At 43.1% G+C, this 14,511-nt stretch overlaps 1 protein-coding gene across 3 annotated transcripts in view; it reads left to right on the forward strand.

Annotated features, from left to right (window-relative positions):
- The first annotated feature begins 6,347 nt into the window (after positions 1–6,347).
- The window catches only part of BCAT1 (branched chain amino-acid transaminase 1, cytosolic), a 142,079-nt gene continuing 133,915 nt past the window's right edge, over positions 6,348–14,511 (forward strand). For all 3 annotated transcript variants that reach the window (XM_011961445.1, XM_011961447.1, XM_011961448.1), the window contains exon 1: positions 6,348–7,139. In XM_011961445.1, the coding sequence (XP_011816835.1) occupies positions 7,134–7,139 (6 nt within the window). In that variant the 5' untranslated portion in view covers positions 6,348–7,133. The remainder of the gene's footprint in view (positions 7,140–14,511) is intronic.

The raw sequence follows: 14,511 nt of genomic DNA on the forward strand, positions 1-14,511 counted from the left end.
TTAAGAGGTAAAAGAGATTGTGAGGGATTGAGAAGGCAGACTCTGAGCCATGGTCATGACAAAGAAAATGGTTCTGTGTTTTCACAGAATGTATCGCAGAGAAGACTAACTAAGACTTACACACCAGTAATTATAGCAACAGTACTGTATTAGTCTCTTCTCATGCTGCTAAGAAAGACATACCCAAGACTGGGTAATTTTATAAGGAAAAGAGGTTTAATGGACTCACAGTTCCACATGGCTGGGAAGGCCTCATAATAACGGCAGAAGACAAGGAGGAGCAAGTCATATCTCAACATGGATGGCAGCAGGCAGAGAGTGAGAAACAAGCGAAGGGGATTTTTCCTTATCAAACCATCAGATCTCATGAGACTTACTCACTACCATGAGAACAGTATGGGTGAAACCACTCCCATGATTCAATCACCTCCCACGGGGTCCCTCCCATAACATGTGGGAATTATGGGAGCTACCACTCAAGATGAGACTTGAGTGGGGATGCAGCCAAACCATATCAAGTACAAAAGTTGGTGTGGGTCTATAAGCAGGGTTTCTCAACTTTGGCACTATTGACATTTAGGACCAGATCTTTTTTTTTTTTTTTTTTTTTTTTAATTTGAGACAGAGTCTCTGTCATCCAGGCTGGAGTGCAATGGCATTATCTTGGCTCACTGCAACCTCCACCTCCTGGGTTCAAACAATTCTCCTGCCTCAGCCTCCAAAGTAGCTGGGATTACAGGTGCCTGCCACCACGCACAGCTAATTTTTGTATTTTTAGTAGGGACGGGGTTTCACCATGTTGGTCAGGCTGATCTTGAACTCCTGACCTCAGGCAATCCTCCCACCTCGGCTTCCCAAAATGTTGGGATTACAGGTGTGAGCCACCGTGCCTGGCCCAGATAATTCTTTATTGTGGGATCCTGTCCTGTGCATCGTAGGATGCCTGGCAGCTTCCCTGGCCTCTACCCATTAGGTGCCAGTAGCAAATATCCCCCCCTCCCCTAGGTATTATAATAAAAATGTCTTCAGACATTGCCAAATCTCCCCAGGGGGACAAAATCACTCCTAATTGGGAATAACTCGTTTATAACAAGGATGCTTCCGGAAAGGCTACAAATGGGGCAAGAATAATTAAAACGGATCTTGAAGACTGGATATCATTTAAGCAAGCAAAGTCGGAGGAAAAGAAATTCCAAGGAGCATTTGTGCAGAAGCAATGATGGAAAATTTCAGGTGTGCTTAGGCACATAACATGTACTCATGTCAGGCTCTCACCACAGCATCTGAGTGCAAGTTGCATGATTTTGAACAGGAGAAAAAAATCTAATCAGAACGGAGGACTAGGGAGATTACTAGCCATCTGTGTGTTGGGTGGATTGGGGCAGGGAGAGATTAAAGGCAGGGATAACAGTAATCCAGGGGGAAGGTACAATGAATGACCAAACTAGGGCAGTGACAGTGGTAACTGAGGGCGATGACTGTGAGAGATTTTGTGTAGATAGAATTGGGACGGCTTAATGATTACTGGATGGGGGAGGCTCATATCTTTCTCTCTTGCTTTAAGTACTATCTATAAAGATAGGAACTATAGGAAAGTTTGGAGGCTGGATGATTGGAAACACATTAATGACATGAGCAGAGAGAGGGAAGCAGGTTAAAGAGGGAAGATTATGTGCTTGGATTCAGATTAATTGGGCTTGTTAGAATAGAGATGAATGAGAGATCTAGTATAGTTTTAGAAGTTACCAGACTAGAGGTCATAGTAGAGACACTAGAGAACAGAGTATAAAGAGGAGATTCAAGATCAGATATAGGTGGGATGAACACCTTGCCTATATTTACAGGGCATGAGGTGATCATAAATAAGGTATAAGTACCTGCTAGAGAGGCTGGAGATTCAGAATCATATCATGGAAGGGAGGAGTTTCAAGGATAAGGAGGACAGCTTTGTGGGCCAGAGTGGGAAGGACCCTGAGAGGTTCTAGAGAACTAGCAGAAAGAAGATTTTTACAATATCCTTTCAAGATAGATAGGAATTCATTTATTTTTTATTTTTATTTTTTTGAGATGGAGTCTCGCTCTGTCGCCCAGGCTAGAGTGCAGTGGCACAATCTCGGCTCACTGCAAGCTCCGCCTCCCGGGTTCATGCCATTCTCCTGCCTCAGCCTCCCGAGTAGCTGGGACTACAGGCGCCCGCCACCACGCCCGGCTAATTTTTTTGTATTCTTAGTAGAGACGGGGTTTCATCGTGTTCCTCAGGATAGTCTCGATCTCCTGACCTCGTGATCTGCCTGCCTCGGCCTCCCAAAGTGCTGGGATTACAGGCATAAGCCACTGTGCCCAGCCTGGTGAGTCTAATTTTATGTGGGGATTAGGTACTAGAGTGTGTACAACAAGGCTAAAAATAAATCCAATGAGTCAAAATTGTCGTGGGAAATCTCCCAAAAAGTATAGTATAAATGATTTTCTAGTACTGAATTTGGTGTGTGTGTGTGTGTGTCTGTGTGTGTGTGCATGTGTGTGTATACATGTATGTAATGGGCAATGAATGCAAGTATTATAGGAAATATAAAAACAATACAATTTTGAAGTATTTTTTATTATAAGAAATACAGAAAGAATGATATTGTTTTCTGAGTGTGCAGAGTAGAATTTTAGAGTAGATTTTCCTCTTTAAGACAGAGTATCATTGCCTTATGTAAACTCTCCTATTCAAATTCCAGGAACTGTTAATAACTCAAGGCAGAGAATATTTGTGAGTTTCTGCTTTCCTAGAGAAAATTTAGTAAGATACAGGGAAGACATTCTGCAGGTAGTTGGCACATATTTTTCATAATGGTGACAATAAAAGACTTTGTTAATAACAGTGAGGACAAAATGAAGCTGGGCTGTCTGGGGCACTGAAGTCAACCTCAAAGTTAGTGCCTATTAGAAATGTTAGAAATGCTGTCTCTTCTTCAGTAAAAGACACTGCCTGCAGATAGGTATATGGTATATAGCCAGTTTGGTGAATTCTATTTCCTTAAATATCTTTTACTGTGACTTGTCTGAAGTACAGTGCCACTGGCAGATTAACAACCTTGGCTGATGATGACCCTCATCATTTGGGAAAAGCATGTGTGTTGTATGGGAGAGAAGCTTTGGGAGTTTACAGCTGACAATGAGGGAGAACTGTGGGGCCCTTCTATCAACACTAGAGGGAAATGGGAGGAGAGATGTAGCCACATTATTTTTTGGAGATGATGTCTTGCTCTGTTACCCAAGCTGGAGTGCAGTGAAGTGTGAAGTGATCACAGCTCACTGCAGCCTGGATTTCCTGGGCTCAAGTGATCCTTCCACCTCAGCCTTGGGAGTAGCTTAGACTGCAGGCACATACCACCACAAACAGCTAATTTTTGCATTTTTTTATAAAGACTGGGTTTTGCCATGTTGCCCAGGCTGGTCTTGAACTCCTACTTTGACATCCCAAAGTGCTGGGATTACAGGCGTGAATGCCCGGCCCTCATATTCTTCTGTGGATATTAATTCCCTAACTTTCTCACTTCCCTTCAAGTTCTTTCTCTTTCTTTCTTTCCTTCTTTCCTTTTCTTTCTTTCTTTCTTTCTTTCTTTCTTTCTTTCTTTCTTTCTTTCTTTCTTTCTTTCTTTCTCTCTCTCTCTCTTTCTTTCTTTCTTTCTTTCTTTCTTTCTTTCTTTCTTTCTTTCTTTCTTTCTTTCTTTCTCTCTCTCTCTCTTTCTTTCTCTCTCTTTCTATCTTTCTCTCTTTCTTTCTTATATATACTACCTTCTCCCTTCCTTTGTTGCTAACATCAAAAGAATCCTTATACAGAGGTGACAGGGACAGGGAGTCAGAGGTGAAATCGTACCTTCAAGCCAAAAACAGCCTGAAGGCTGAAAGACCACACTGCTGGTCCTGGATGAAATCCATGATGCAGAGTGAGAATTTCTGTTCCTGTTTGCCTGCCCCTCTCCTATTCTGAGCCCATAAAAAGCCCCAGGACTCAGCCTCATGGAGGGGACTTTCCTGCCTTTGGGTAGGGGGACCACCCCTGCTTCGTCTCTGCTGAAAGCTGTTTCATCACTCAATAAAACTCCCTGCCTTGCTCACTCTTTGATTGTCAGCACATCTTCATTTTTCTTGGGCATGGGACAAGAACTCAGGAACCGATGTGCAAGGCAGACTTGACTCAGGCGGACAAATTGTGCAGGGCGCCTCCTGTGGCAGGTAGTGTGCCCCAAGTTAGGCCTCCATCATTGCCGGTCAGAGATCCTTGACTGGCAAAGGAACTGAGAAAAATCCTGCATTGGGTAGGGGTGGGGGTTGGGGGTGGGGTCACTGGATCTAGGAGTAATTGCCAGGCTTGCTCTAGAACTTATTAATGCATTTATGTCTATGAGTCCATCATTTTCTATCCCCTTATCACTCTTTCTCAAAACATTTACCACATGATACCTGTTTTTCTGTTTTGTTTTGTTTTGGTTGTTTTTTGAGACTGAGTCTCACTCTATTGCCTAGGCTGGAACGCAGTGGCACCATCTCAGCTCACAGCATCCTCTGCCTCCCGGGTTCAAGCAATTCTTGTGACTCAGCCTTGAGAGTAGCTGGGATTATAGGTACCCCACCACCATGCCTGGCCAATTTTTAGTAGAGATGGGGTTTCACCATGTTGGCCAGGCTGGTCTTGGACTCCCGACCTCAAGTGATCTGCCTGCCTCAGCCTTCCAAAGTATTCGGATCACAGGTGTGAGCCACCATACCCGGCCATAAAGTAACATCTTTATTGAGATATAATTCACATAACATACAATTCACCTATTTAAAGGGTATAATTCAGTGGTTTTTAATGTGTTCACAGAGTTGTGTAACCATTACCACAATCTAATTTGAGAACATTTTGATCAATTCAAAAAGAAATCCAATGCCCATGAGCATTCACTCTCCATTCCACCCTGTCCCTAGATTGAAAACGACCATGTGTTTTCTGTCTCTGTGGATTTTCCTGTTCTGCACATTTCAGATAAATGGAATCATATAATATGTAGTCATTTGTGAGAGGCTTCTTTCACTTTGCATAGTTTTCAAGTTCATCCATGTCACAGCATGTAATCAGTACTTCATTTCTTTTTATTGTGGAATATAATAATATTCCATTGTATGGATTATACCATGTTTTATTTACTCATTCCTCAGTGGATAGACATTTTGCTACCGGATTTAAAGCTTACTTTCTGTTTCTCACACTAGTATATAAGCTTCATGAGGGTAAGAACATTTTTGTTGTTTCTCACTCAGTCCCTAGCATTTTGCACATTGCCTGTCTCATGTCAGTGTCAGATTCAAATCTATCTAGCTGTGCTTACGCTGACGGGGGCCAGGAGGGTTCACAAGGACTCAATGGCTGATTAAATGCTTACAGATACAGAGTTCTCAGCGGCAGAACTTCTGCAAGCATTTTGGCTGTGGTCAGTTACTTTCAGGTTTTCATTACTTTTCGGTTTTCACGGCCGTCTGCAAGTGCCCATAGCCATTATCTCAGCTGCCTCTCTCTTTACTCTCTTGCCAATGGTGCCAGGCCACAGCAGGTGTTATCTTATCACCTCAGTCCACGAGACATATGCTTATCACTTTGAGGGGTCAAAAATTTCACTGGAGGCTGAATCCCCTTGTCATAAATGGCTCCATTTTGAGACATTTCAGATTATACACCACTATTATATATCAGCCTAGCATGTAGAAATCACTCAGTACATTTGTTGAACACGTAATTTACCCATTCATTCACCCGACCAACAGTCATTAAGCACTAACACATTTGTTTTCAACACTCCCTCTCTTCCAAGACATGCCACTCAGTATGGGAGATAAATATGACAAAGGATCTGCCCTTAAGAATCTCATAATCCACTGAAGTGACAACTGTGCAAACAAATAATTAAAGTAAAATTAAGAAGCTGGGCATAGTGGCTCACGTCTGTAATCCCAGCAATTTGGGAGGCTGAGGTGAGGGGATTGCTGAGGCCAGGAGTTCAAGACCAGCTTGGCCAATTTAGTGAGACCCCATCTCTATTAAAAAATAATAAAATAAAATAATTGATTTCGAGAAAGGATATGGACAAAGTGCAGCACATAGACGAAGGGCCCAATTCTGTTTGAGGGCATTAGAGGCAGCTTCCACAGTAAAGGCTTGGGTTGAAATTTACAAAAATAGGAGTTTGCCAGCTTGACAGAGAGGGAGCGGAGGTCAACCAGCAGCACACTTAAGCAGTCATGGAGGCTGACCTAGGAGCTGGACATGGAAAAGTAGCAATCCTGGAGCTTTGTATAGATGTGGGGAGGGAACATACAGGGGACTTTCACATTATAAAGAATTTTATATGCTCAAATTAAAGGATTAAAAATGTTCCCCCATGTACATAATAAATTGGCAAAAATGGTTATATTTGAGGGTGGACTAAGGGACTCCAGGAAAGGGATTGGCAAACCAGGCACATGTTCTTGACTATTGCAAAAGTACATTTAAAGTAGCCGCGGGGGATACATGTATACTTTTGGGCAGGATTGTGCCGTGGTCCTATCAACATGCAGCAAAGTGACTTTGGGGACAGTAGGGAGGTGGGCAGGAGCCAGTGATGAGGGAATGGCAATCACATTTAACCTCTGATCTGTTTCTTTCCTCCTTCTCCTTGACGTCCCCATATAAGTGTTACACGGGCATTCCCACACTCGGGTACGCACCTACAGAGACTGATTGGGGGTAACCGTGTCACTTGCTTGCAACGCTGGCACCTCCGCTCTGCACCCCAGGAGTGAGAAGTGAGTGAGGCTCGGGGCTGGGCGCTGGCTCCGAATCTTCGGGCTGGGAAGAGACTCCACCATCTGGGGGCGGCCTGGGGGAGTAGCCTCAGTGTCTTCCTGCTGATGCAATCTGCTAGGTCGCGAGTCTCCGCCGCGAGAGGGCCGGTCTGCAATCCCGCCCGCCACGTGTACTCGCCGCCGCCTCGGGCACTGCCCCAGGTCTTGCCGCAGCCGGAACCGCGCTCTGCAGCCGCAGACCCGGTCCACGCGGTCAGGGGCTGCGACCCTTGGGATCTGCCCTCCGCTCAGCTCCAGCTTCCCTCGTGGCCGACGCAACAATGAAGGTAACTACTTACGATCTTGTCTGTGTTTTACAAAAATGTGTGCATGAATCGAACCGGCGATTTCTCCAAGAAACACAGTTGGTAGGGAGGGGAGGAAGGCGAGACAACCATGGCTTAAACCCCCCGCAAACGTCTGCAATATCTTTTTTGTCAATCGTAGTTTGCAGGGACAGTGCATTCTGTTCAGATTTCGGTTTAACCTCCGCTCGCAGGATGTGCCTTCTCGAACTTTTTCACATTCGCTTTTGGGAACGGAGGTAAAAGGCTGCTACAGCTCCCTCCCCTGCTTGTGAAGTTTGGAAAGGAAGTGGGGGCTTCTCTCAGTTCCTCCTATGCACAGGAGGTGGGGAAGTTTGGAGAGGAGGTCTGGGGGTGTCCCGGGCTGTAAATGGGCTTTCCCGCAGCGTGTGGGTGATGCAGGAGGGAGCGGCTGGAAGAGTTGACCCGGGTGGAGAGGGGAGGGAAAAGGAGGTTTTCTCTGTTAAAAGCAGAAGGCTCGTCTTACTTTGTTACTTGTGGAAATTAAAGCTTCTAGGAGTTACAAATGATAGACGCCTAAGGGCATTCATTTGTTAAACCAGTGAGCACCCTTAAGGCTCCGCTCTTGCTAATCAAGGATAATTAGCCCAGCTGCCTATTATTTCTGATGATTTAGGTGTAGGTATGTACATCGCTGAGTGTTTTGTTTTCCTGGTTTCGCACACTGGAAAACTGCAATCGCATTTAAAATCCGAAGAACAACTTTTTCTAAGGAAAGTGAAGGATGGGCAGATATTCTTGCCATCTATTATTTTGGAACTGAGATGACCATAATGCAATCTGAACTTCTGGTAGAAATAAAGCCACGTTTCGGAGTTTCGAAGGAGGGAGATGAAGCATGGTTCTCAGCTGCTCTTATCTACAACCCATCCCAGACCGCAGTTTCACTCAGAAGAAATAATATGTAAATAGTGCCTTTGTTCCAAACAACAACTTTCACTACAGTTAAACAGTAACCGAGTGGAAACTGTGTATTTTGTATTCAACAGAGATCATGCAACCTTTATTCTATAGTTAGAGGTTCTATTTCTGGCTTCCTCATGCTTGTTTCATTTTAGATGAAAAACACACTTTAGTTGATTATAGCTTTAGTAAGTAAAAGGAGAAAACTAAAAGAATGAACAGTCTTGCTTTTCTAGCTTTTTCCTGTCCATGTGGAGTTGTGGCTGATGATGCATTTTTGTAGGTCCAAAAACCCCTGTCCCTTTCACAAGGTACTTTTGTAACATGGGAAACTAGATATCTACAAGTAGTCTCTTTTCTGTTCCCTGATATTTCCTAAGATTAAGAAGGAAACGATTGTATTCTAGGTGCGATCGAAGAAGTATGGGAGGTTCCGTTAAGTTAGTTTTATCACAATGTTTCAAACATCTTTCCACTTACCTCTTAAATATGTATTGCTATCACAAGCTTAATTTTTTAAAAAAATGTTATTTGCACATGGTATCTTGGCTGCCTTTGTCCTCAGCAAATTCTTCAGGCTTAAGTCATGCATGAGCTTGTATTTTAAGATGGACACATACAGAATGGGCAACTGGATAAGAAACATAGCATATACACTGAATAGCATGTGTACAAAAGTGGTAAGTCTGTATTATGACTTAATAAATTTAGATGGAGATTTTAAAATAATACACATGTGAATGGGATGGAGGCAAGGGAAGTCTCTGTGTGTGTGTGTGTGTGTGTGTGTGTGTGTAGGGAAGACCGGAGGCCTAGTGGGGAGAGGGGTTTTGCATTCCAGACACAGGATGTGGCCCCTCAGGCTAGGCTCAGAGATATAAAGCTAGTTAAGCTGGCCTAACAAAAGGGTGGTGGTTAGAAAAAGGAAAAAAAGAGGTGGGGGTTGGGGAGGACAAGAAAATGCTGGTCAATATTTTCTTCTGATAAGTTTCAATAATGAGTAATTTCATTTGATTTCAGAACTACAGAGAGAAAGGGGGAAAAAGAGCTTTTTCCATTTGTACGCAAGAATTTCTCTTGCTTTTCAGCCCATTAGAACCAGATCTAGTTATCTGAAATGAGTTTAAAACCTTATTCTGAAAGGAAGTTGAAAACATTTGATCACAACTGAGGTTTGTACTGTGAACTAAAACCAAGATGTGCTTTCTGACAGTAGTTGTGCAACTCTCTGAAAAAAGAAAAATAGCTCAGAGCGATCTGAGCTTTGTGAAGGCTACCAATTTATCAGGCACGGAGAGACAGGAGTGTGAGACTTCAGCCACGCCCCCTGTAGCCATGCACAGGAGCAATTATTTAAAGACATTTTGTTCCTGACTGCCTCACTCATTATGTTCCTGGAATTTGTGATACAAAAAACAATGTTTAGCCTATCAATAGTTTATATAGTCTATGCTATTTTAATATAAATTCTTCTCAAACAACTTAGAAACTGCCTTTTTTTTCTTTTAAAAACCCACTAGTAACTGCTGTATATATTCAGGGCAACTTGATTTGGTGTTTCCTTGGTTGCAGTCCTCAAATATGACTTCAATATACTCTCTCCTTATATAAATTTTGTCTCAGTTTTGTCTGTAGGCTGACATTCCAATTGTTTTCATAATTATATATTTTGTTCCTTATTCTTGTTTCTAGAAATAAAGCAAGGGAAGTAAACAGCTGAAAAGCTGATAGTGGTGTTACTAACCTAACTGAGAGGGCTGGGCTTATGAGTAAATTATTTCTGTGCATAAATGAAAGATTGTTTCTAAATGGTAGCTATCTTGAGCCTTTCGACTAGTTACATCTTTTGGGGTTTCAGGTTGCCAGCTTCTTCAAATGGCCTCTTCTCAATTGGTATAGGAAGTTGGAAAATAAACAACTTTCTCCGTTTCCCTTTAGTGCTGGTAACCACAATTTCTTTAAATAACAGACACCCACCCCAGGGAAACCCAGTGGCATGATCAACCTTATGCTCAGGAAGGTTTGGTTACTATATTGGAGAGTGAGAATCTGGGACCTTCCACTACAGACATAATTGTCCCAGGTATCCTCTAGTTTCTATACGATACTGTCATTCTTTTTTCTTTTCTTTCCTTTCTTTCTCTTTCTTTCTTTCCTTTTTTTTTCTTCTTTCTTTCTTTCTCTCTCTCTCTCTTTCTCTCTATTTTTTTTTTTTTTTTTGACAGACTCTCACTTGTGTTGCTCAGGCTGGAGTGCTGCAGAGTGATCTCTACTCACTGCAACCTCCACCTCCTAGGTTCAAGCAATTCTTGTGCCTCAGCCTCCTGAGAAGCTGGGATTACCACCACACCCAGCTAATTTTCGTATTTTTTTGTAAAGACAGAGTTTTGCCATGTTGGTCAGGCTGATGTGGAACTCCTAGCCTCAAGCCATCCGCCCATCTCGGCCTCCTAAAGTGCTGGGATTACAGGCATCCTATCATTCTTTTTGAGCACAGGAGGAAACTGTCATGCACGTTCGTGTGAAGAGACCACCAAACAAGCTTTGTGTGAGCCACATGGCTGTTTATTTCACCTGGGTGCAGGCGGGCTGAGTCAGAAAAGAAAGTCAGTGAAGGGAGATAAGGGTGGGGCCATTTTATAGGATTTGGGTTGGTAAAGGAAAATTACAGTCAAAGGGGGGCTGTTCTCTGGTGGGCAGGAGGGGGGGGTTACAAGGTGCTCAGTGGGGGAGCTTTTTGAGCCAGGATGAGCCAGGAAAAGGAATTTCACAAGATAATATCATCGCTTAAGGCAAGGACCGGCCATTTTCACTTGTTTTGTGGTGGAATGTCATCGGTTAAGGCGAGGCAGGGCATTTGCACTTCTTTTGTGATTCTTCAGTTACTTCAGGCCATCTGGGTGTATACGTGCAAGTCACAGGGAATGCGATGGCTTGGCTTGGGCTCAGAGGCCTGACAGAAACAATGGCTGATCTGCTCATTTTATGGTCAAAAATATAGGCAGCCTTTGTATTGTAACATTATCCCTTTAACAGCTGTCCAAACGGTCTATACATTTCACCTAACATATGGTAAATGTTCCTACTAATGGCCTTTCCGGAGCCTCTGTCTGATTTGTTTTTCTAAGACCAGCCGAGCGGGCACAAAAGAACCAGCGGGTAGGCAAGCGTAGGAGCAAAACTGCACATTTATTTTGGTCACCTAGCTTCAGGGAAAGAAGGTGGGTAGGGAGAAGTCTGTCGGCCTCCGGCAAAGGAAGCCGGCAGAGTCCCCCGGTGGGGCTCTCGGACGGAGTTCCCACAGTCCTGACATCCTGACAGGAGTGGGGCTGTGAGAAGGCCGGGTGGCTCACTGGCGGAGAGCGGCTTTTCTAGGAGTGGGAGGGCAATAGGCGGGGCACGGGCGTGTTGGGGGGCGTTCCGCAGGTGCGACCAGGTAAATCTTGGTCTCTTCGGATTGACGTCACCTGGCGCATGCCCGGTTGGTCTGCACCCTCCCTGGGCGCTGGCTGCAGTTGCACGCACGCCGGAAGAGCTGGTGGTGAAGAAGAACCCGGAAGTGCACCATCTTGCCTCCGTTCGTCCAAACACTGTCCATTCAACTAAGGCCACTGTAATGGGATTGTATGCAGTTCAGCCAAGACATAAATGTGAGGTGCAACTCACATTTTTTAAATGTTTCAAATTAAGCATTTACACGCTTTTATTCATAAACTCGACTTTGCAAATATTGGTAAACAGTTTCATCATAAGACCTTGTCGGTGACTCACAATGTCAATGGTGAAGGCAAAGGAGAATCTCTTTCCTGGAACACCAGGGTTCAGGCATCAATTTCAACTATGCTTATAATTTATCCTCTGAAGTCCACAAAGCTAAATTATCTTTCCCCTAAAAATTGAGTACTCATATCCTTAAAATAGCTTAGAAATTAGACTACCTTTTGAATACAGCATAGCATGTCACATAAACATTTTTCTACTGTCATACCTTTTTGATGGGAAAGACTATTTTGCAAAACATTTTTCTTGTGTTCAGTAATTAATGGGAAAAATAAAATCTAAAAGAAAGAGACAGTTATGTCACAAAAATACAGGAAAATGGAGGAATGGAAACAGGGAAGACCAATAAAGAAAAAAATAGAGGAAATTACAAGTAATAATCCGAAGTCATACTGAAAAACATTGGCTCTTTTTGATTGAAAGTTGTGAAATACTTGTGAAACCCAGCTAGTTCCATTAAGAATAGTCTTTAATCTAAAAAGAACCAATTCATTTGTCAGTTCTTTATTTCAATGTGTAGATTTGAATGTTTGATCAATTGCATTTACAGTTTATCTCTCAGTGTGAGAACTGTTTTTGCTGTTTTGGCTATAAATGGATATCTGCTTTAGGAAGACTTAGGAAGCCTGGACATACGATTACAGATCAAATTCTATTTGACTCCATAGAAATCGAGACGGAAGGAGCACCTGTTGGGATATTCTAGACCAAACATTCCACAGCTGTCTCTTAACATGACTGACAAAGAGACACAGTTGAGACGAAGTTTCGGTATATCCTGGGATGAGGCCAAGGGTGGATTTGCACAGGATGGTCACAGGGCAGTTGTTAGCATTCCACCACTACATAAAAGGGTGATTTTGCCAAGTGCATTTCATTTCATTTCAGTTGATTTATATACCAAGTTATATTGTTTTGACTTTAGGACTAGATGTGAGTTCAGGAATTTGAAATCATAATAAATGTTTCCTTGAAGTTTGAAGATAAAAGGTAGAGTTAAAAGACAGCTGCAAAGTCTACATGGGGAAGCATAACACATGACTCAGGGTTCCATGGTTTTCAGTGTCAGTGAGTGCTCTGTATACTTACAAGAATAGTGCTGGTGTTTATAGAAGAAACACATGCGGGTTTGAGGCAGGACTTCCTTGCTTAACTGGTGCTTTTGCTTTCCATTTTCTAAATGTCATGCAAACTACTTTTTTAGAATTTTTTTTTTTAAAGACGGAGTCTTGCTCTGTTGCCCGGGGTTGGAGTGCAGTGGTGCGATCTCGGCTCACTGCAAGCTCCGCCTCCCAGGTTCACGCCATTCTCCTGCCTCAGTCTCCCTGCAGGCGCCCGCCACCACGCCCAGCTAACTTTTTGTATTTTTAGTAGAGACGCGGTTTCACCGTGTTAGCCAGGATGGTCTCGATCTCCTGACCTCATGATCCACCCGCCTTGGCCTCCCAGAGTGCTCGGCTTACAGGCGTGAGCCACCGTGCCCGGCTGCAAACTACTTTAACTGAAAACATTCTTCTAAGGAAAGCATCAGAAAACTTACTAGAATTGCTTAATAATAGATAAATAATACAAATAAAAGAGCAAAATGAGAAAGTAGACAGACTCCTAGTCTATTGTGCTATTGATCTCCCCAGGTTCTAGGCTTTCTTGGGTCTGACACCGCTTTGTAATTTTTTTTTTTTTTTTTTTTTTTTCCTAGGGTCTCTTTCTGTCACCTAGGCTGGAGTGCAGTGGTATAATCATGGCTTACTTCAGCTTCAACCTCCTGGGCTCAAGTGATCTTCCTGCCTCAACCCCCTGAGTAGCTGGGACCACAGGCATGTGCCACCACGCCCGGCAAATTTTTGTATTTTTTGTAGAGATGGGATTTCTCCATGTTGTGCTGGCTGGTCTTGAACTCCTGGGCTCCAGTGATCCACCCACCTTGCCCTCCAAAGTGCTGGGATTACAGGCATCCGTCACTGCACCTGGCAAGTTTGTAAATCTTGTGAAAAGTATGGCCAGTCTTGCAAAATGTGCAAACACATTGAGACACAAAGTTTTATATCTAAATTAATAAATAAATAGCAAAGGCAATAGAGTGCATATAGCATGGAAGATAGGTAGAAAAGACTGAAATGATTTAGTTTTTCAGAGCAGCGGAGAGCTATTGGCTCTTGCCTTTGCAATCAGCTTAGATATGAAACTATATAAGCAGAAGCTTCATGCTACCATTTGAATATTGAAAATCTCCAATCACTTGCTTTTTAGTTCGAAATAAACAACCAATGGTTTATTTGTTCACAGCACGTAAGTTTTCACTTTCTTCTTTGTTTCATCTCATCAAGATCTAAAGTGTATAGTCACAGAATAGAACTCGGTTCATACCATCTGCACCCCAATTTCTTTGATCTTCAACTAGTTTGGAAGTGTGTGTGGGTGTTTTCTTAGCCAAGGTTGGTATGCAATTTCTTAGTGGAGTGTAGGAGTTTGGGGTGCCTAGCCTTCCTACTTCCCACTTAGATAATTTCCCCTACCTGTAGTACCTGTCTAAGGAGGCCAGCATGGCCATGTTCCTAGCAGGTGACCCCACCTTAGCCACAGCTGATTGTAGGAAGGGTGTATATTTGGCCCAAGACCAGTCATCCTTTTTTTTTTTTTTTTTTTTTTG

Source organism: Colobus angolensis, unplaced genomic scaffold (genome assembly GCF_000951035.1).
Source record: "Colobus angolensis palliatus isolate OR3802 unplaced genomic scaffold, Cang.pa_1.0 Scaffold550, whole genome shotgun sequence".
In the NCBI taxonomy this organism is placed as follows: Eukaryota; Metazoa; Chordata; class Mammalia; order Primates; family Cercopithecidae; genus Colobus; species Colobus angolensis.